The 24,559-nt window shown below is 33.0% G+C and overlaps 1 protein-coding gene across 2 annotated transcripts in view; it reads right to left on the reverse strand.

Moving 5' to 3' along the window:
• Positions 1-24,559, reverse strand: part of LOC149483715 (E3 ubiquitin-protein ligase znrf2) — a 115,457-nt gene extending 90,898 nt beyond the window's left edge. The window contains exon 1 of one of the 2 annotated variants that reach the window (XM_089701989.1): positions 23,995-24,559. In XM_089701989.1, coding sequence (XP_089558115.1) covers positions 23,995-24,361 — 367 coding nt within the window. In that variant the 5' untranslated portion in view covers positions 24,362-24,559. Of the gene's footprint in view, positions 1-10,826; positions 11,027-23,994 lie in introns of those variants that run through there. The other variant, XM_089701990.1, reaches the window with a different exon arrangement.

Below are 24,559 nucleotides of genomic sequence, written 5' to 3' on the forward strand. Positions count from 1 at the left end.
AACTGAAGTAATAAATTAAAATAGAATAAATTGTTACCATTGAAACAGTACTATTTATAATCGAAAAACCACATCCGATGAGGATCTGTTTTGCTTAATTTCCATTGCCAATTGGTAAAATTTATAGAAGAAATTATTAATATTTTCACCGGTAAAACGCTCTGCTGAATACGGCGGGATAAAGCTAAAATTTCGTGGAAAATTGTAATGATAGATCTCCTGAGGCGTAGTTTTTTCCGGCTCATTGTGAACGATTCACCCCTATATTTCAACTCAAGACTAGATTCATTACGTAATTATGATTCCCTTTTCCGCTATCCAACAAAGAAGCAAACTTTATTTGGATAACTTGTTTACGTATATAAATGTTCCCGAACATTAATTTAATAGCAGGAAGCTCACTCTTCCACGCGATAAATTTATTCATAACATTTACGCAGTGCGTTACATTGTGTGTCGCTGTCAACTTCACAAGACAAATGCAAACCCCCAAGCAATGCTCATATTAAAGTCATGAATGTTAAATTCATAACAATTTCGCAAATTGGACATCTCAGAACAAAGACTGAGCTGAAATCCGGCACACTCACCGGACATGACCAATTTGTTCAACTCCTTTTGTCTTTGAATTCAGTGCTTTTGAGACGAATTATTTATTGAAGCTTCGTCTTCATTTGACAGAGCAAAGAGAACTATACAGGGATGGAGTACATACTGCATAATGTATTGTAGAACCTCATCTGTAGTAATTGAGAGAGGAAATTACGTGGCACACCACCGCATATCAGTTCCTGCACTATGCTTATTGTCCAATATGTATTGCAGGGAATTAATTAATCATAAATTGGATTGAGGTTTGCAATATATATAATTATTATTTATGCCAGTAAACAAAACTTTGATTCAGTTAAGCTGCATAGATTACAGCTCTTTCAAACTAGATTTTAAAATTGTTTTACGAATTTTTCTTTACGTTCTAAACCATATTATTGTGTTACGGTTAGCAAGCTTTTAAAAAAAGCTTTGAATCGTTTTGATTCATACTGTTTATCAGAAGATTCTAATTGCATAGCAAACATTAAGTGACTCTCCGTGTTCTGGACAGATAACACAAACATTTAACGCGCAGCGTCGAAATAAAAATCGAAAAATGATTCAATCCAATACCAGTAAATACTCCCGAATCTGGGCGAGGTCTGTGTATATTTTCCTTATTCATGACATATTCCCGACACAATTTCTCGCTGTCCGAAAACTGGCCGTATACATTAACGTACAACTATATGTAACTATTCATGTGTACGCATTTATTTAAAACTAGTGGCACCTGTGTGGGTTCCTCCCAGAAAGGGATAAAGATGATTGAAGTTGATTAAATTTTCGTTGGTTCTTTTTAAAAGTACGTTACTTTTATAATAAAAAGGGAGGACAAAAAATGGTACCTATTTAGATTTTCATAATTTGTCAAAATAAAAAGCGACTTTTGCTATCCAATTAGATTCATAATGCTGGAAATTTATGACTTCAATTATAGAAAGAGGATCAAATTTGATCTCATCTCCTTAGAGAATATTAGGAGAAAAAGTTAATAAATCGTTTAGGATTACCGGTATTAAAAATGACGTCGTCTCTCTCCATTTGTAAGTATCATTTTTTCTTATTAACTTCTGTGCGGTCATATTTAAGGTTTAAATTGAATGAATTGCTCCGATTAAAGAAAATTCTTAAGATTTTTCATTTAATTTTGTTGTATTTGCGAAAGCTTCATGAAGAACTTGATTTAAGAGGTCCATGAATCCATTAGGGCATCAACTAAACATTATTTTCGAAAATTTTATCAAACTAACTTGTCCAATAAAACAGAAGCGTGTAGTATTACGTGATCGCTCCAAAAAGCTGCATGTTGGCACCGCGAACGCCGCTAATGCTCAATTTTAAAAAATACACGTCCTAGATTTATTTGGAACAAAGTCAAAACTTTCTGCAGCCTATCCACCAGTTCCACAACAGTATAACCGACCGCGACGGCGTGTAACGAGCGTCGCTCATAATGCCGGCTTCTAGGATCAAGGTTGCCACTTCAACAATGAAAATGCCGCTGGAAAATGAAATTGCTAGCGAACTTTTAGGGGCATAAAATGCTGAGTGTACTTAAATTAGTGTCTATTCCAGTACTTTGTTATTTCAAGTGGAGTGTATTTTTATTTGAATAGGGTTGTTATTTATATAGTACTTGTTAAACCTGCAACGACTATATTTATTTGAATTTCACGCACGCTACAATTCCTTCGAGGTCTATTATTATCGCTCTAATATACGTTGGTGAATTTTAGGGTAAATAATAAATAGATCATAATTGCATTGGAGCATAGAAGTACCAGTACACTATTTTGCCACAACTACAATACATTATTTACATCAACTGATTCAATTATATAAAAGAGTAGCGAAGCCAAAACGCACTTTCAGCGTCGGCCACCGTGAGCCCATTATTTACTCTGTGACCGAATTAACTCAGGAAAAAGTAAATTATTGTGACGTTTACAAGATTATTAGATCAGACGCTCGGTCATTGCCAAGGGAACTGCTTCGTTTCTCTTCCGATGACGAAACATTTATCTTTTGTATCGAAAACTTTGGCAACATTCGGCCTGTCGCGGAAAATGACTGCTGTGTTTAATATTTCCTCAAATACTAGATATATTTTATTGGATTGGAACCGTTTGGCGATTCTCTTCAATACTTGTATTCGTCGTGTATTATACAATTGTTAACATTATTATAGTTATAAACTTTTATATTTTACTACATACTAATATTATAAATGCGAAAGTAACTCTGTCTGTCTGTCTGTCTGTCTGTTACTCAATCACGCCTCAACTACTGAACCAATTTGCATGAAATTTGGTATAGAGATATTTTGATACCCGAGAAAGGACATAGGCTACTTTTTACACCGGGAAATAGGATAGGTTTTATCCCGGAAAGCCCACGGGAACGGGAACTATGCGGTTTTTTCTTTGACTGCGCGGGCGAAGCTGCGGGTGGAAAGCTAGTTTCTCATAAAGTATAATAATATATCAGTCATAAAAGTAAACAAATTACAAGTGCTTTAGTCTAATAAGCAACCGCCTCCATTGATAGAAATAAGCATCAATAAATAGTATTTTCCATTTATAATGGTGAATTCTGAAGAAGAAATAGACTAGAATCTGATAGAAGAGGATTATAGAGTATTGCTATTTTATCGTAAACAATGCTTGTTTTCGCCTTAAGTATCCTACAAACTATGTAGGTATTATATATTGCAGATAGAAAATTAATTTATAAAAAATGATTTCATCGAGGAAAAATTCTCTGAAAAACTTGTTTTAAAAACATTAATTTAAAATTGAGTCAACTTTTGTGTGTAACAAACATACTGACTTACATTAACTTTCCTTTCACAATAATTAATTTTAATTTTTAACCGACTTCAAAAAAAAGGAGGAGGTTATCAATTCGGCCGGTATGTTTTTTTTTTATGTATGTACACCGATTACTCCGAGGTTTCTGAACCGATTTACGTGATTCTTTTTTTGTTCGATGCGGGATGGTGTCGAATTGGTCCCATAAAAATTTTATTCGGATAGGCCTAGTAGTTTTTATTTTATGAGCATTTTTGTCTGTATTTGTAAATGTTGCAAGTGCAAGTTTGAAGTCGGTTGTTTTTAACGCAGTTATCACTTGTACATATATCGGGACGAGTTATTCCATACATTATTAAGCACATAATATAACCTTCCTTAAAACTTCGCACCGTGTCTAGAAGCTAAAAATATAACATCGTGCGACAACCAGCGACCTTCTACATTTTTTATAAACTCAACGTTAGATACCTTCAATAAATAGACAATCGATACATTATATTCTCGATCACCGATAAGACATATTATGTAAAAGGCAAAACTATAGGTTTTTTATTGAAGAGGTCGCGTGATGTTTGGATAAGACGAAATCGCTCCCTTTATCCCGACCTTTGTTTTATAGCAGAAAAATCTATAAAGCTCTGAATGAGAAACAATATTTACTTTTGGTTTGTTTTTGTATCAATAGGAAATATAAAAGACGTTTGATTTTCATTCATAACTTCGTTTTTTCATTTTTGTCATTTGAAATTCTGCAAAAAATATGTTATGCATGTGTTTTTAACGTTTTTAATTTTTATAGACTTCACTTATTCAAAATAAAGGAGAACACTTTTTGACTTAGAAAAATGTATATAAGAAGTATATTTTATGTTTGTTTCTGTCCTCATCACTTCTTAGCAGGAGTTTATAACAAGAGCAAAGCAATAACATAACTGAAGTAACGTTACCCAATGACACGACCTTATCACGATAAAGTTAAGTTATAAAAGACGTTTGATTTTCATTCTCTCTATATTTATTTAACCAAATATTACTTCGGAACAAATAAAAGTATTAAAATCACATACTAAGACTGTACATATGTAGATTCAACGGACGCAAATAAATTCTATTTATCTACCAAACCTGTCCTCACAAACGTGCAAAACGGAAAATATACAATTAATTATAAAAAACCAGGCTCCTTTTGAACATAAAAAATAAAATACGTTTCTCAATTACCGCTTTATTTACTTCATTACAACCGTACACTGTACGTACAGTACAGAGTCAATTGAAAATAATGCCGCGTATTTATCTCAATTCGATTTCGTTCTCGAGAACTCCATTTACGTAATATCTCTTTTATCGCTGTAATTCTAATTATTTGTATTTATTTAAGCGCAATACACCGGAGAGAGAATAAAGAACGTTCAACGTGACAGTTTAAAGTGAAATGTAATGGAAACTCGAGGGAATGGAGGTGTGAAGGTTGCGTTTATTATTTTTCATGTTTGTAGATTGTTGATGAAGTTTTTTATGAGAGCAAGTAAACAAGTCCTCTCTTTCTTATATGGCAATTGCTGGTTAACGAGACAAAAATAGCCGTCACCAACGCATTATGGGCAGGAGCATTAAAATATATTAAAATTTAAAGCTATTGACCTCATCAATGTCAATATTTATTTAATTTTTAATTAAAAACAACATATCTATGATAAAATCCTTGCCATAGTGCAAAATTCTGTTACTGAAATGAATTAATATGGTTAATAGTTGATACGATTTATCCCATTTGTATCGTGGATGAAATTAAGGTTTTTTTGTATCAACTATTTCCTAACGTTCGTATATATTCGTGGAAGTCAATTTTCCCAGCTTCCTAGAATTTGTCGAAAGAACCAGCTGTGTATAAAAATCTCTTGAAAAACAGCGCTATTCAACGTATTTCCCGAACATTTTATTGGAAAAGCGAATATGTTTTTATCGCTTATTCACTTTCCTTTCAAATCAAACAGATAGATTGATAATAGTTTATTTCGGAATAGAAAGTTGGTATACCAACTATCATACATAGATATTTCCTTACTAATTTCCAAGATTCGACTAAAGTTTCAATTTTCGACAAAAACAGACTTGTCCACAAACATTACCAAGAAGTCTGCCCATCTCTATAACTCATGATTCTTTCGAACAGTCGACTGCACTACCTCAATCTCATCGCTTCATTCATCCTCTTATTGATAATTTTGTTCCTAACACTGCACATCAGAACCTTACCACAGAATAATAGTTACTACGTAACCCTTAGTGCAAACACTAGCACCCACTCAGTGGTTGCGACTTGCGCACCTCACTCGAGTGCAGCGGGTTCACGGACCGGACAAAGCGGCTGGCGCACCTCCAGGCTCCAACACACATTATATGCATGCATATAGAATATAGTACCTATCCTACTTTGTATCGTGTTTAGTAATACAAGAAAAAACGAACAGAATAAGTGGATACCTTCTTGTATGCTCTAATCTTATATGTGGAGAAAAAATTATAGTTTATTTGTATGTTTGTAACGATTTACCTGAAAAACTGCTTAACCGATATAAAAGCTCTCGACTTGACTATAATAAAGGTACATCTTTCACAGTTGTAAGTTTGTAAGTTCTATTGAATTGGTAATGAAAATTCTTTTACCGTGTACAATTTTACCGAACATAACATAGACTTCATACTCATGCCAGGTGAAGCCAGGGCAACAACCTTGCGCCTGTAAAACTTTAGCCATATAGGCAAATAGGTTAACATTTTAACCAACGAAGAAAACACAAAGAAGCATTACTTTACAAGAAAATCTCCATTACCACTTATTCTATAATCTCTTTAACCGTGTCATTTCCCCATTGCTTCGACAGCTGCTAATCTGCAAGGGGGAAGCGGGGGGTGCGCACGCGCTATTTTCAGACAATGTAGGCCAAGTCAGTGGGGCGAACTATTGCTAGACTAGTTATTTTAAAAGTGATTCGGTTACATGCATTATTAGGGGAATCTAATTAAAACATTTAATGAATCAACGGTAAAAAACCATAAAGAATCTACGCGGTGTTAAATAAACAAATGATTAAATAGAATTTCAACTCTGTTGACACGTCTTTATTCATGTCTCGTGACGGGAATAGATAAATGCTATAACTTTTGTTCTTCGCGTATTTTTTGGAGATTGCATTGAATATTTAAGATAATAAAATCAAAAGCTTTCAAAAAACATTAAATATACACATACCTAGTTACATAACAAGTAGTACACGACACGTACACTATTAAATTGAATAGTAAATTCAAATTCAATTAAATACATTCTGCAATATACATGAACCTATAAAACATACAGTCCAGACATTCGATCCTGCACTACATAAAACGCCGAGTTCCCTGTAACAGTGTTTACTGTAAACATTTGTGGGTTTACTCAGTACGTCCACGTCCAGTCTGCGCGGGGCTTCCGACGAACGAAATAAAATTAAAAACATCCAGTAACTTCATCGCATACAATCGTTAATTTATACGGACACTAAAGAGAAAATTAATTTACTTCTGGTGCAGCTTCACTTGGCAATTTGCAATTAAACCTTAAATATGTGTTAATTCGTTTTTGTTTTAAGAACCTTGACAATCCTTAAAGATTATTTTAAGGAGAAAGTATAGCTTGGGAAGGCATAAGAAAAGGCAAATTCTTGGAGCAGGCAACAGTAGACATAAAGCTGATCATATATCTGTAACTTAAGAATAATTAATCCGTGAAATGGAATACGTATTAGGATACGAGGCTTCGAAATCATCTCTGCAGGTGGTTCTACAACATTACATTTTATGACGATACCTAAACATTATACAGGCATACATAAATGCTATGTTAATTTATAACTCGAAAATGGTACGCTGACGATTGAACATGTGTTTTCTGAATGAATTATACATTTAATTTTTGACACTTAAATCGTTCCTGAAGATAAAACTGCTCAATTTTATTTTATTGTCCATGTTGACAGGTGATCTTTGCACGCTAGCGGAGCCTAACTTTTTCCGCCTACCGGGAATCGACGCCAAAATGTCAAACAAAACAAGAAGGTCTTACAAATCGCACAAGTCATTTGACACGACCAAATATAACTATTGTCGGGTCTAATTTGAATAATCATAACAATATAATTTCAACGTATTCACAATAATTTTGGCCTGGAATCAAATGCAGGTCTTTACCCTCGCTCGGAGCACTCACCCTGGATATATTTACGATATGCGAAGGTCAGTGACACCTGATATAAAGGCAGATCAAAACAGGATCAGAATCCTTAACGATTTCGGTAAGCGAGGTCTATCAACTGTTTGTCGCCTTTTTTGGCGAAGTGCATTTCTACCGGAATGATTTCATTGGCCAACCCATATGACAATAATATTATAGTAATTTCTTTGTTGTGGTTTCAAGGTTTTGAATTTGAGAAGTCGATAACATACGAGTACCGTACTCCGTACTCGTTGTTATTTGTAAATAGGTTACTACATATTTGTTTTTTAATTATACACGACAAGGCTAATTTTCTTTAGGTATATTAAAATACAACGAATATGTCTAGTTCCTCAGGTCCGATTTATAATACTGAATTAGCTACTCGTGCGGCATGTAACGGAAATCGGTTTCCACTTAACCTAGAGAAATCCTACGAAAACACTTTGTTACACGTAGCCAACTAAATAATTTAATTTTCTATAATATAATATTATTTTATTTACAATTCAGAAATCCACAAGCTGCTTCTAATTAATTCAATGAACTTAATATCTTGATTGACTTGAATACGATATCTGTTACATTTGCATGTATAATATTAATTTCTCCGCTACTCCAATATCAATTATGTCCAATATAGTTAATATCCAATTTCCAAACAGTAAATATAAAGTTACAAAACTGCACTCGAAATAGCAAGAAGAATAGTTTAATGACATTCATTTAACACTGAAAACACGTGATGTACGATTTTAACGTTTAAAGCTGGTTTTCTCGTTAGTCCATATTTCGTAATGAGGAATATACTTCTTAGATCTTGAGAAATCCTTTTATATTAAAAAAAATAATTCAATTATTGAGTAATCAAATCAAATACTTCCTTATAAAATTTAAATCGTGAAGATATAAGATATCGTGCATTATTAGCTTTCAAAGGACGACTATCGAAGCGGTATTCCGTTCTGTGTCAATCTATACCACAAAATATTGAGTAAAGAACATAATACTTTTGCATTTCATATTCCATATAGAAACAATTACATTTGCAAGTTCTTTATATTCTTCAGTGAAGGCATTACATAATTTGGGACTCCTCCTCTCCTTTGATCGCGATACTCCTTGATAAAAAGGAGCAGAAAGTTTCGTCCTTTAATTTTGCCATGTGAATAAATTACCATACACATACACACTATAATAACAGATCGATCAACAAGCAAACATACACATTTTATTGTACACAAATTGGAATTAACACCAGTACATAGCTCAAAAAACTATTGACCAAGTTACATTGGCGGTGTGATTCCTATTTAATTAGCGAGCACATAGTTAGTGCATTAATACTGCTAAGTAGTTATTATTACTGTCACTACAGTATTATTCTACGACTATTCAATTCACTAAGAGTGTATTCATATCGGCTTACTAATTGGTATGTTTAAATATTGTATATTGCAATTGTGGTCGAGGCCAAAGAACTGGGCCGTGGGAATTTATTTAGCCGAGTGCTTTCCATGTGCTCTGGCTATCAACATTTATTTATTTTAACTACATCCAGGGCAACGTTTAGAAAATCTGTGCATAAACGAGTACTTAACCGACCAACGGACTGCTGAATTAAAACGATGATACGATAACGATGAAAGATGTATAATGCTGAAAATGGCTTGAATGTATAGGGATAGACGATGGATAAGAAGGCAGAAAAGCATACTGTCCAAAGATAGAATTGGATGCTATTTAGAAGTTCTATTAGTTTTATCTACTATAACTATATAAAAATAAGTCGGGTTTTCCTTCCTGACGCTATAACTCCAGAACGCACGAACCGATTTCCACGGTTTTGCATTCGTTGGAAAGGTCTCGGGCTCCGTGAGGTTTATAGCAAAGAAAATTCGGGAAAATTTTCAACAGAAAAGCGGGAAAAAATGAAATGTTACATAAAACGAAGTCATCTGGTGGCGAAACGGAGTTCGCCGGGTTTGCTAGTAGATATTTATTAAAATAGTGAAATGGAGGCAAGGATCTTATTAGGCCTTTAAGTTTATTCGACCTATATGTTTATCTCCCGTAAGTGCTTAACATCCAACTCGGCGTTGTATCCTTAAAAGCGTCATGACTTCCAGTGAATCGTCCGGTTGTTATTTATGTACAAGCTTTATCACTTCACACTACATTAATGGCGCCCTTTAGAGAGCACAATCTCGAACCTTTTAGGGCGCGAATTTATTTGTAGGCGGATTGTAGATACAATTTATTTATATATTAATATATTTTTTTATATCTATCTAAAATTTTCTTAATTTCAGCAACGTTTTCTCTTTCTCGTCTTCACTTAATATATCCGTGCAGGTAATAGCTGGCTATTTCAAAAGGTTACATTTCCAATGTTCTGAACTTTAACTTGTTTTAAAGGATCATCAGCAAAATGACTTTTTTACAATATACTTTATGATAACGCTACGATACCATTATTTCGTGATGGAAGTAGGATATGATGACGATGTTGTTTTTACAAGTCAACATAAATAAATAATACAAATTCCGATTAATTATTTACTATAAATTTGTTCACACAGATACGACAAAAAAGCCGGCTGCTTATTCGCAATACACACATTTAACAAGTTCATTTTACATTCATTCAAATTGCCTGAAAGTGATTGATGTATGAATTGTTAATCGTGGATCTATTGTATTAAATCGATGGCTCAGCACTTTGTGGGGTTTATAATTCAAATATTAAAAATGGACGTACACAAAAAACTATTGAATATATTTTCCATTCAGACCTTAGTGATTTATTAAGTGGATCGAAGCTTATTACGAACTTTTAACGCTCCTATGAGCTTATAAGGTTCATCTCCGAAGATGCTTCATAGTATAAAGACTGGTTGAAATTAAAAGTTAATCTGTTACTACAATATAAATATCCGCACTAAGTATAAATAGTTAGGTTGCATTCTACAAACATTTTAATATGTATTTCAAAAGGGGTAGGTTTATAAAATTTATTGAAAAAAATTGTATGAAAATTTCAGTAGTTAAGTGGATTCGTCGATTATAAATAAATTTCGAGCATTTTTTTATTAAATTTAATTGTCATAGGTCATCGACCCACATATCCTAAACACACACACAGCACACAAACAGACCTTGCGCTGTGCCGGCATTTTCATACTTCGACTTGAGTTTAGCGGCCGTCGCGCGCGCATCCGACCTCACAGAGTCCGTTGTGGACGTTCTTGAACTGAACGAGAGTGTCGTCGAGAAGGAAGAAGAGAACGAGGAGCCCAGGCCGAGGCCGAGCGTGGTCCTGTAGCGGCGGCGATACATTGTAGACGTGTTAACGCGACGGTGGTCCGTGAGCGACTGCCTGTGCACGCGCAGCCCGCGGCGCAACCCGGAAAAGCGGCCGCCTATATATTACGGGAAAACTAGACTGACGCACGTAGAACATAATCGATAGTTTAGTTCATACGAGTTAAGGTGATTGCTACGATCTGTTCCCAGCCAATGTCCCGCTAGATGGCGCTGAATTCTACATTTCTAGTTTATTTGAGTTTTTGCGTAATTGGAATAGTCATCAAACCTAGGAATAGTCATGGCGGTTACTGAATATTATATTTTATTGAAATATGTTATATCATTGCCTTAAAATCCACCCAATTCGGTAAAATTATGCGTTTTAACATCTGTCATTGCATACAGGGTCGTTTACACACACAGACGTATACAAAAATGATAAAGATTTAACTCTAGATGGCGTGAATGTAAAGCGCGTCACACACGGTGAAGATACTACCTATAATATTTTATCTAATCTAGTAATATTTTATATTACAGTATCTTAAGGTATCCGGTATCAGCGTTCTGACCATCATTTTTCTTTTTTCGCTGTAGAACCGCCATCCTGTTACAAATGACCCACAAAGGAGAATGACCACGGGTAGTATCGGTAAAATTTTAGTTGTGCCACGTATTCGTTATATTGTTAATTCCTATTTGTATTTATAATGATCATATGTATCAATATTAAGTCTTAATTAAACCGGATAAATTGAAATAATAGTAAAAGTAAAAGTTTTTCTTTTGAAACATGTATGACTACGTATGGAATCGGTAAAATACTAGTTGTGTCACGTGTTCGTGATATTGTTAATTCCTATTTGTATTTATAATGATCATATTTATCACTATTAAGTTGTAATTATACCGAATAAATAGAAATAAAAGTAAAAGTTTTGTTTTGACACATACCTATATCTATCTCTCTTGCAAACGTCATATGTCATAGTTTCTATTTGAAATGTCAAATGAATGTGTTCGACGCATTGTTCGATGTTATTTTGAAATAATGTTTAAATTACGATTTACTTTTCACATTTGTCTTGTAAATTAAAATATTACCTATGTAATAAATGTAAAACTTAACGTTCATCGTTAGTTTAAACTCGATTAAGTAGTTTTTTGAAGTGTTGAATAAAACTATTGTTTTATTTTTATTGTCGCGAACTGCGGCTTATTTACATAAAAACTTTAATCATATCTAAAAGTACTAACATCAAGCTTTAAATTGAGCTATATTTCATCTTGACACAATAAGTTTGATTGCGATACCAAGTGCCATAGTCACTTGGGCAATCTCCTGTGGTTTTCATTTTTCTGTATGGGTAGACAAAACTTCAAAACGCCACCTGCTACGGTTTATATTATTATGAACGATTAGCTTTCCGCCCGCATTTTCAAAAAAAAACCCGTATAGTTCCCGTTCCCGTGGGGTTTCCGGGATAAAACCTATTCAATGTGTCCAAGTTACGTTCTATATGTGTGCTAAATTTCATTGTAATCGGTTCAGTAGTATTTGCGTGAAACACACACATACACATCCTCACAAACTTTCGCATTAGTAGGAAGTAGGATTGTTATAAAAATAAAAGTTATATTTGTTGGCGTAAACTATTTTATTGTAATTTTGGGAAATAAATAATGTCAAAATTGATTACCTACAATAAAACGCAGTTTTATTTTATTACCTACATTACACTATTGTTTTTTTTTTATCAAAACATGTATTTGAAGTAGCAAATATGATATTATGCTGATCCAAGCATTTTCACTCAAAACTAATATCACTAATGATTTGTAAAAGTAAATTATTTCAAAATACATTTCATAACCAACAAGTAAGAATAATTATTCATACAACAACAAATCAAAAACACTATTTACTATGGAAAAAAAACCAGGAAGGTGAAAAACATATTTACGATTTCGATGCACTCGACTTTTAGTAAAATAATAGGTAAAAATATTATTATGGTTTTGATCACAGACATATCTGTGGTTTTGATTTTAGCTACTAGTATCAGAAAGCTGCGTGTTCAATGCACGTCGGGGTCCCACAACTGTGGAGGAAGGAAGGTAGAATACCTCCATCGAATAAGTGAAGTTTCTCGACATACTCGATTTGCCGGCCGGCCTCAATGAAGATTGTCCGAAAGTTGTATATGTGCTCTGTAACGAAAAAATTTCGCTAGCGCGATTCAGAGTGAGGTGTCGTACAATATACCTAATGAAGTTTTTCATCTTTTTATTTTACTGCAAATACAAAATAAAAATTAAACAATGGTAATGTAAATTCTAAACAAACTACTACCAAAATACAATTAGAACAAAAATCATTTGACTTGTTTATTTCACCCAGAGGCCAGAGGCGGCTCGTGACAAAATTGTATACCTAGGTGTTCACTTGAAATAAAACAACGAAAATACAATAGCGTTCGGGATGATTTATTACAAAAAAATGAGCACCACATTTTATAAATGTCTATAACACTAAAAATTACAAAGTACAGGCTATTTCAAAACGAATTCAATGACTAGGTATCAATAATTAGTAAATCACCGAATTTGCATTCGCGAGCGTAGGTATCCATAGTGTTTGTCACTGACGGTCACTGACCTCTATAACTTATAGTTATAGAGGTCAGTGGTGTTTGTTGTGTAAACATGTATGTATTTGAGTAGTTAGTAGCATATTATATTCTGAATTTCTGATCCATGCCTATTCACTCAAAACTAATAACACTAATGATTTGTAACAGTAAATTATTTCAATAGGTAGGTATTTGAACATTTCCCAACAAGACGTAAGAATAATTATTCGTAGGTATACAAGATACAATAACAAATCTAATACACTATTTATTATTTTATTATTTACTAGCGGTCCGCCCCGGCTTCGCCCGTGGTACATGTTTACGTTTTCTCTCCATAAGAAGTAATAGCTAGAGAGCTAGCGCAAAGCTACCTGTATGTATTTGACCAGACCTGGATTTTTGTGTGTTGATTCCCCTATACCTACTATACATGAGATGAGGAGTCACTAAGCCCAGAGTGGTGGACGGGGCGCGCGCTTAGGTAAGACAGGTGGAAATTTTTGGCGAACTTTGAAACCATTTGACCACGTCTGCCATTTTGATATTTGAAAATAGATTATTATTACTATCGGAAAATAACAATGGCAGACCATTATCACGCGGATAACATTCTGGCAGACACTTATGAAAGTGCTGAAAAAAATACAATTTTGAAAGTATTTGACCAGATCTGCCATTCATATATTTTATTTATTAGGGTCTTAAAAACTTATTTTCGAAACGGCAGACATTTTCATTGCGTACAGACTTCAGCAGACAACAAAACTTTACAGACTTCAGCAGTCAACAAGACTTAGCTTCTACATGGTCAGATGTATATATGTATTACGTTCCCTGACCTTACATCAATGATTTACTTTATTAATGTTTTTATGGTCATTTACATTTAATTTTGAAAACTATGGAATAAAATTTATAAATTTGATGATACAAAACTAAATATACATTTGTAAAGAATCTCAAATATAAAGTTGTGTTGCAAATAACAAATCATCATTTAAATATTTAGTTTATTTCTTTATTTAAGAAACAATTAACAATTACAAAACAACATAAAAAAACACGCATGCATTTATTGAAATGTTCATTCATCATCACTATCGTATGGCGTTGTGTGACTCGTCTTCATAATCCATTGAATCGGATTCTGTAAAAGTAAAACGTAAATTATATAATAAAAGAAATGAGTCATTATAAACTTACCTAGTAAGGCAATGCCTTTGATGTCGCACGATGCCGCCGCGCCGCCAGTGTAGGTACTTCTGCTGCTACATGAAAATATGCTAGGGTTGCAACAAATGGGAAATAAAACAATTGTGATTATTACTATTATGATGTAATCATTTATTCATATTATGTACATTCAAAACAATTGCTATTATTAAATCTGATGTAATTATTTTTTCATAAATATATAATTATTATTAATTACATAATATATTGCACTGTGAAATATTTACGTATCACTTTATTTTTGATGTTCTTAATTGTCTTTTATAAAATTTAAGTGACGCATTCGCATTGGGATCAACAATCCGATAAGAAAAGAATGGAGACAACATATACATAGCTTTGATTTCAATTCTACAGATACAAAATATACAATCTATCTAAAATGATACAACGGATGTTTCCTGCGTTTTCTCGTCAAAATACCGAAACAACGTAATTATTGTATAGTAGTTGGGCGTGAAAGTAAAAAAACAAATGAAAAGTGTTTTCCATATGATTATTTATTAAATTTACGCGATTAAGAATAATTTCAACGATACAATTTAGTAACCGAGAATTCAGAGGATTAAAGAAAATACCTGCCTGATCATTTTATCAAACTCTAAAAGAATTATGGTTATTTCGCATCACTCGGTTTATTAGTTTGGTAATAATTATTAAAGGTAGTTACAACCCTAGCCATTGAGTCGAACGGTAGGCAACACAATATCGACTTTGTGCGGGTACATATGGTACATTTCTTCTTGCTGTGAAGCGTAATTATTATTATTAAGATTTTTTAGGCTATTTTGAATCAGCTGTTCTAATTTAATTCTAGAAATTTATTAAAACGTGATTTTTTTAAAAGTATATTATGAGTTTATAAATACCTCAACCAATAGTTATTGTGTCCTATCCTCATTTCTTTATATCTTGGTAGTTAACTAAAGTGTTAAATTTACATAACCTCAACAACAACATTTACACTGCCACTGCACTAAAACTAAACTAACTAGCTCTCTAGCTATAAGAACCATCCTCGTACTTCAAGGGATATAATAAAAAAAGAATTATCGAAATCGGTTCAGCCGTTCTCGAGTTATGCGCTTACCAACACATTTTGCGATTCATTTTTATATATAAGACTAGCGGTCCGCCCCGGCTTCGCCCGTGGTACATGTTTACGTTTTCTCTACATAAGAACCATCCTCGTACTTCAAGGAATATAATAAAAAAAGAATTATCGAAATCGGTTCAGCCGTTCTCGAGTTATGCGCTTACCAACACATTTTGCGATTCATTTATATATATATACTAGCGGTCCGCCCCGGCTTCGCCCGTGGTACATAATATTTACGTTTTCTCTACATAAAAACCATCCTCGTACTTCAAGGAATATAATAAAACAAGAATGATCGAAATCGGTTCAGCCGTTCTCGAGTTATGCGCTTACCAACACATTTTGCGATTCATTTTTATATATAAGATAAGATTATGTGAAAATAACCAGGAAGGTGAAAAACATATTTACGAAAACATAGTAACATAATATGGCTGTCGCTACAATAATTATATTTCAATTTTATCTTTTTATACCTAGTAGAACTGGCCGACGAATAAAAAAAATCGTATTAGAATAAATACAATAAATTACGGAACAAAAAAAGGATTGTAACTGAATTAGGTATGTTTGTTTCTGGGCGCACCGTTTTCGACGACGCGACGCGCGACGTAAGCGTATAGGTATAGGTACCTACTTTGCTAAAACAAACTAATAAAATTGTGTGTCTGTCTGAAAATTCGGAAAAGCATATTTTGCAAGTTTGTAATTACTTTGATAGTTTACCGATTTATAATAATTGTAATTGTAATTGTATAATATATAATTTGCAATGTGGTGAAATTTCATAAAAATCACGGGCCAATTTTTTGTTTTGAATCCCACCAAAAATATAATTGCGTTATTAGAATAATTAATTACTATACCTACCCACGATCAATTATTACAATATAGTCTCAAATGCATACTAGAGAAATATTGCAATTTGATTCAATTAAAATGCATAGCATACAAAAATAAATTCACAACACAAGAAATTCCGCGCGCAAATCATAGCGCGTGTCAATGAAATCAAGAATGTTTTATATCAAGCCGACGCGGACGACGACGCGACGCCGAACAAAAGTACCTACGACGGACGACCACGCTTCGAGTTGCCAAACAACATGAGTAATAAATTGTTTACAAAAAAAACAAGTTTTCCATTTTTCTGTATGAGTAGACAGAACTTCAAAACGCCACCTGCTACGGTTTATATTATGAACGATTGTTATAAAAATAAAAGTTATATTTGTTGGTGTAAACTATTTTATTGATCAATAATTTTGGAATTTAAAATTGTCAACATTGATTACAATAAAACGCAGTTTTATTTTATTACACTATTGTTTTTTTTATCAAAACATGTATTTGAAGTACCATATAATATTATGCTGATCCAAGCATTTTCACTCAAAACTTATATCACTAATGATTTGTAAAAGTAAATTATTTCAATATACATTTCATAACCAACATGTAAGAATAATTATTATTATTCCTACCTACAACAACAAACCTAAAACACTATTTACTATGGGAAAATAACCAGGAAGGTGAAAAACATATTATTATTTACGATTTCGACGCACTCGACTTTTAGTAAAATATAGTAGGGAAACATAATATTATGGTTTTGATTTTTGCTACTAGTATAAGAAAACTGCGTGTTCAAACTACTTGTTTGTCTGTCTGAAAATTCGGAAGTACTTTGGTAGTTTACCGATTTATAATAATCACTACATAGTATAAAACAAAGTCGCTTTCCCTGTCCCTATGTCCCTATGTCCCTATGTCCCTTTGTACGCTTAAATCTTTGAAACTACGCAACGGATTTTGATGCGGTTTTTTTTAATAGATAGGGTGATTCAAGAGGAAGGTTTATATGTATAATAACATCCATTAAATAGTGGAGAAGTACTGTTATTTTTGAGGTTTCTAATGAGATGTCGTAAAAAATTACATTTTTTCCGCTTACATTGCAAACGCAGGCTGAATCCTACGAGTTTTATCAAAATATTGTACTAAGTATCATACACATTGAAAAGGTCAACAGAAAAGTCCGCGATGGTATATGTCTATCTCTTATGAATAACCCACAATAACTTTTTTTTGTCATTTACTTTTTACGACGAATAATGGCTAATTTTCGATGCGATTTTAACCAATACAGCATTAATCCTTAACCAATTAAATACCTTGAATACATTGTTCATTTAATTTAGATCTATTTGGCCCATTACACCGTATGATTTAAGTGAATATTTTCGAAGATATTACAGATTTAAAAATTGCGGGACGTAGCGTTTGCGGCTGTACCGGCCGGCCACCCGGCCACCCGGCTATACTGTATATATTTTATACTCTTGCGAAGCCGGAGCGGGCCGCTATGTTTTTAATTTTTATAAACAACGTTCAGTTTTTCTGTTGTGTATTTAGTATCAGCATTGCACCCGTGCGAAGCCGGGGCGGGTCGCTAGTATTGTATATATCGTTGTTTAAAAAATATTCAAACACAATAAAATATGATATATGTACTGATTTATCACTGGTTTCAGTGATGAACTGATGAGTCAATTATAGCCACTATACTTTCGTCATACGTGTGTATGATTGATGTGATTTGCAACGTGGTGATATTTCAGAAAAATCACGGGTCAAATTGTCCCACCGAAAATATAACTGCGTTATAAGAATAACTATACCTACGATAAATTATACATAATACAATATAGTCTCAAATGCATACTAGTGAAATATTTTATTTGAATCAATAAAATAAAAAAATAAATAAAAAATAATAATAATACAAAAATAAATTCACAACACAAGAAAATCCGCGCGCAAATCATAGCGCGTGACAATGAAATCAAGAACTTTCGAGCCGACGCGGACGACGAAGGAGCCTAACAAAAGTACCTACAATCATAGGCGGCTCGTGACAAAATTGTATGGCCGTGTTCACTTGAAATAAAACAACGAAAATAGGTACCTACAATAGCGTTAGCAGTACAAAAAAAATGAGCACCACATTATAAATGTCTATTTATACACTAAAAATTATAGAGTATTTCAAAACGAATTCAATTATTATTTAGCAATAATTAGAAAATCCCCGAATTTGCATTCGTGATCGTATTCATAGTGTTTGTCTACACTAATATTATAAAGAGGAAAACTTTGTTTGTTTGTTTGATTGTAATGAATAGGCTCATAAACTACTGGACATTTTACCAATGTTTGCAAGTTTGTGATTACTTTGATAGTTTACCGATTTATAATAATTGTATACTTATATCATTGTTTAAAAATATTCAAACACAATATGATATAGTTAGGTACTGATTTATCACTGGTTTCAGTGATGAACTGATGAGTCAATGTTAGCCACAATACTAATCACTTTCGTCATACATGTGTATGAACTATGATTGATGTGATTTGCAATGTGGTGAAATTTCATAAAAATCACGGGCCAATTTTTTGTTTTGAATCCCACCGAAAATACATATATTACTAATTGCGTTATTAGAATAATTAATTACTATACCCACGATCAATTATTACAATTTACAATATAGTCTCAAATGCATACTAGAGAAACATTGCAATTTGAATCAATTAAAATGCATAGCATACAAAAATAAATTCACAACACAAGAAATTCCGCGCGCAAATCATAGCGCGTGTCAATGAAATCAAGAATGTAATTTTATATCAAGCCGATGACGACGCCGAACTAAAGTACCTACAGTACCATTTACCTTCAGTGTACAATACAGTTTACAGACCTACGACGGACGAACAATAATGAGTAATAAATTTACAAAAAAAAACATAGTTTCTAAGGTCATTAGTTTTATTTTATTTTATTGTTATTTTCTTTGAACGATTGGAAATGAAATTACTCAATTTTTACACAGAACTTTGATTTATTAGAATTATGCTCATTATGTATATAAGATAACGAACGCGAATGCACGACATCTAGCGCGTCAATGTCTAAACATCGCCTTTCGTTTAGACATTGACGCGCTAGATCTGTAATAAGTATATAGTCTATGCGCTAGATGTCGTGCTTTATGTCGTGTTTCGCTTGGCAAAAGTCACGCACACTACTGTAGAAGTGTCAAATTTTTCCGGTATTTTACTGTTGTTTTTCTAAGTAAATATTGTAAATTATTGATTAAAAAGGTCGAACGCGCACACATTTCATTATAGAGAAGTGATAAAATGATTAGTTTTAAAGAAATAGTGTCTGTGTTAAGTGTTTAGAGGTAATCAAAAATGTATGGAGGGACGGTCGGAACATCAACCTTAAAGGGGCGGCAAATTAATCCTATTTAGAGATTTGCTATTACGAGAAGCGTCGATGGGAACGTTTTCTTAGTATAGACTACGGCGCGGGCGATGGAAAATACGTTACTTTTTAATTTTTATGTGGAGATGTAAGTCTTCTGTGTAGCACGCTGCACGCAGCGGTGGGTAGCGATAAACTTTTGCTACTACAAATAACGTCCAGATTTGCGTTTATTCTAATTTATTTTCCGTTCAAATACATTTAAATTATGTAGTATGTATATACACAAATGAGTGCAATATGTTTCGAAGAAAAATAAACAAATTTGAGGATACATTTTTTCGAGGACAAGAATTGACGCAATTCAAATGACGGTATAAAAACCAAACATGATATAATCAAATACCAAAACTTTATACTGCATCGTATAATGCATACTAAAGGGCATAGGTTCTAGATTAATCTATTACGAAAGGATTCAAACAGAAAATCTAACATAACATTTCTGGATTAAGGATCAAATGCAAGATTTTCTAACACCACAGTCCACAATAAATACACACAAAACTAAATAAATAGATATCTAGATATTTGATATCCAATTCATTACACTCTATTCACTTTCTGTCTATCGAAAGAAATAAAATTTAAATAATGATGTGTACATAGTAACTTTTTATTAAAAGTATACTACCTCTAGTAGCGAGATGTCAGTCTGTATGTTTCTGTTAATCTCTAAAACTGCAGGTTATGTAATATGCAGTAACAGCAGCTATTTTAATTTTAAAAACAAAATCAAGGTTGCTTGCATAAAATCGTTCAAGCGCACCACAGTAACGGACGTAAATCAATTTCCAATAAGTAAAGTAAGAACACATCTAAACTGAAAACAGATTATAAATTGTAAATAATAATGTAATTGTGCTGATAGACGAGTGTAGAACTAACAAACACTGGCAATAAACCTCTATTAATATAACAGAAATCATGTAGTTCGAACTAACACTGGATTTAAAAATAATACAAATAAAATTGGAAACTGTAAACATCTGTTAACATAGAGCTCAAAGCAAGACTGATAATAATGTTATCTTAAATAATTCCACACAAAACATATTATTCTTAATTAAAAGACGTCATAACCATTTATCTATTTCTATGTTAAAATATTATAAATATTATTATTTTTTATTAAGAACTAGCGGTCCACCCCGGCTTCGCCCGTGGTACATACATATTCACGTTTTCTCTACATAAGAACCATCCTCATACTTCAAGGAATATATTAAAAAAAGAATTATTCAAATTGGTCCACCCATTGACCATATCATTTGATTATTCAGTATTCTTATGACATAAGTATTTATTTATATCACAGCTTATAAGGTTTTATTTCCACTTGATTCTGATTCTAATGCTACTTAACAATACCAAAGAGGTGTTCGTTCAATGTCTTTAAATTAACAACTCGAGCAAACATAAGCTGTGACTAAAATTATACACACTGTATTGTTTGCTATCATTGTTTTTATAATGAGATATAATTACGTCGTACATATGTAAAGTAAGTACACTTGAATTTGAATGTATATATGACAAAATAATAAATGTGAAGGTCGGAGGTGTGAGTTAAAATAATTGAAAAATACATTAAGGTATGTGCTATTTCTAAAAGCAAGGAATGAATTAAAGAAATAATGTGACAAAAACATAAACAAATTTAACTGGTAAATAATTCAATTAATATATACTTATATTATTTCCGAAATTATAATATATTATAGCGACAACAATTATTGTGAAAAATAATCATGCCATACAAAATCTACTGTGCATTATTAAATTGCTACATGATGATTTTCAACAATATATTTCTAGTTCATAATAGGTATGTGTACAATATTATCAAAAACAATAATACCTACAGTTATGTATGAGTCTCGTCTATAACTTAAAAATTCTATCAATAAGGTTTACTTCTATACTGACATATTTATTACATAGGGCACCCTGTTCAACTATCCTTCCTACAGATAATCACTGTACATACTTTAAATATTCCAAATGAACACCCTATAAAGGATAAACATTCATATGGCTTCTAAAACAAAACAGTACTTTGTAAAATCACTGAAGCATGCTTAATGATACTTAATCCATTTTTACTATCCAAATTTTGTGAAGCCCCGTTATATTAAGGGATACTTCAATTAAAACTACTCCTGTGTGTCAATCAATTTTAAAGCAATAATTTGTAGCAATAAATAATTACTGTTACTCAACATGTATTTATAATTATCTATGGTACAGTGTATTTTACTGTATCTTATAAATGATGTAAATTTATTTTTTAACTATAGCCAATCCATAAATGTTTTGATAGCATGATACAAATTATACCAAAATATTTGCCCATTTGAAATAGATTTATTAAAAATGCCCTTTCTACAACAAAAAAACCAAAGCAAAGTAATGTTTCTTAAGACACTGAAATTCAAACATGAACTTATTCAAAAAGTTGGTAACTGACACAAAGAAGTTTGGTTCTGTACAAAAGCCAAATCTAAAACTTGTATGAAAGCTTTAACTCGTGTAAAGAACTAGGTCAAAAGGGCATCAAATAGATAAGAATTATAAACGTGTGCCAATTTTATAAATCAAGTACATTAAAAAATTGGCAGACGTAAACCCTGCAGTAGTTTTTTTATCCTTAATCCATCAGTCCCCGGAATCACAGACACAATAGATAATCTATTGTGTCGCGCCCCGATCGGGGCGCTCGGTGGTCAATGGGTTAATATTTATCTAAAATACCTACTTCAAATTGCTTAAAAGACCTACTTAAAAGACTACTTACTTATAGGTAATTGAAAACAATTTCCAATAAACTTATAATATAGTCAGTCAGAGTAATTGTAAAACTTTAAAAAGAATTGTTTTGGTCTCACAAATTTGGAATATGTGGTCAGATCAAAAAAATATTTTTTGGAAAAGAAGTTATTTAGATTACAAAAATTTGAGCAGTATAAAATTAAAGAAATTTGATTCTCATTTGGGACTAAAAAAAAAATTATGTTTGCTGAAACACGAATCGCTTGCCCCCAAAAGAAACTTGATCAATGGTACCAATATCAAATCTATCTGCTTCAAAGAAATAAATAAATGCTCTGATTACCTCAGAGTATGACCAATGACGTCACTTTGTCATACCACCCACTTTGATCAACACTTGTAATAAATGTCCTTATGTGCAAGAAACAGCCTTATTGTTTACTATTCCGTAATAACTAAATATATTATTTGTTCATTATATAAGCTATATAATTCTTATTGGAATCCTGTAGCCTTTAAGAGTAACTAACTCTATGTAAGATAAAACAAAAACATGAATATATTCAATTGAAAACACTGTAAATAATGTAAAGTAAAAGAAAAGTATTACAAAACGATGGAAAACTTAATTTGTAATTGTGTGTGTACGTGTTCTTATCTCTATTATTATATTATCTACATACAACAATGTAGAAAATAAGATGTAATTATTATCTAACAGATATACTTTCATTGTTATCAATATTGTAATACGTAATTAACACTACACTTGCTTTATTTTCATAATGATTACAAACTTCATAGAACACATTTTACAGCTTCAAATAAAACCCCTATGCAGCCTTTATTCCCTAATATTTACATTTGAACCTGAACATAACCATTTATCAAAGTCTTTCTTGCAATTTATCAAAAGTTTCGCAAAGTAAAACACTTACCGTTTAGAGACCAAATATGTGAAGGAAGAGAATGCGCCGCATAAACCCTTCCCAGGGCCAAGGACGTGCCCGCTACAGGCCCTGCCTCTTCATTGGAACTCGAGTCTGTATCGGGACTAGCTGCTGCGGAAGCCTCGTAGCTCTGGGAGTTTGGAGGGATAGCGATAGCTTCGTGTGATGTATGCAAATCCGGCACTGACGAAAGCGAGCGCGCTCGCTGCCTATCATTCGACACTTGTATACCCGGAATCGCGCGTAACAAGCTAAAACCCGCACCACCCGACACTACATCGGAACTAGAGCTGGTAGAAAATGTTCTGGCCCGCGGACTCTGCCCCCCATTCGCGGTGCTAGCCTTAGCGCCCATTGCGACTCTGTTACGCAAAACACACCTGTCACAACAGAACTTTAAAATCACGAAAACACACGCAATATGACACCCACGGCGCCGGAAGGCATTGTACAAAACACGGGCCGATTACGTGAAAAACAAACGTTGTACGACAAACAGAACGACGTCGACTTGTAAACAGCGTTGCATGTGCCTTCCTGCAAAATTTTGACA

This window comes from Colias philodice, chromosome 12 (genome assembly GCF_061535455.1).
Source record: "Colias philodice isolate Cphi_HAF_F1 chromosome 12, ilColPhil1 Martin Lab GWU primary, whole genome shotgun sequence".
In the NCBI taxonomy this organism is placed as follows: domain Eukaryota; kingdom Metazoa; phylum Arthropoda; class Insecta; order Lepidoptera; family Pieridae; genus Colias; species Colias philodice.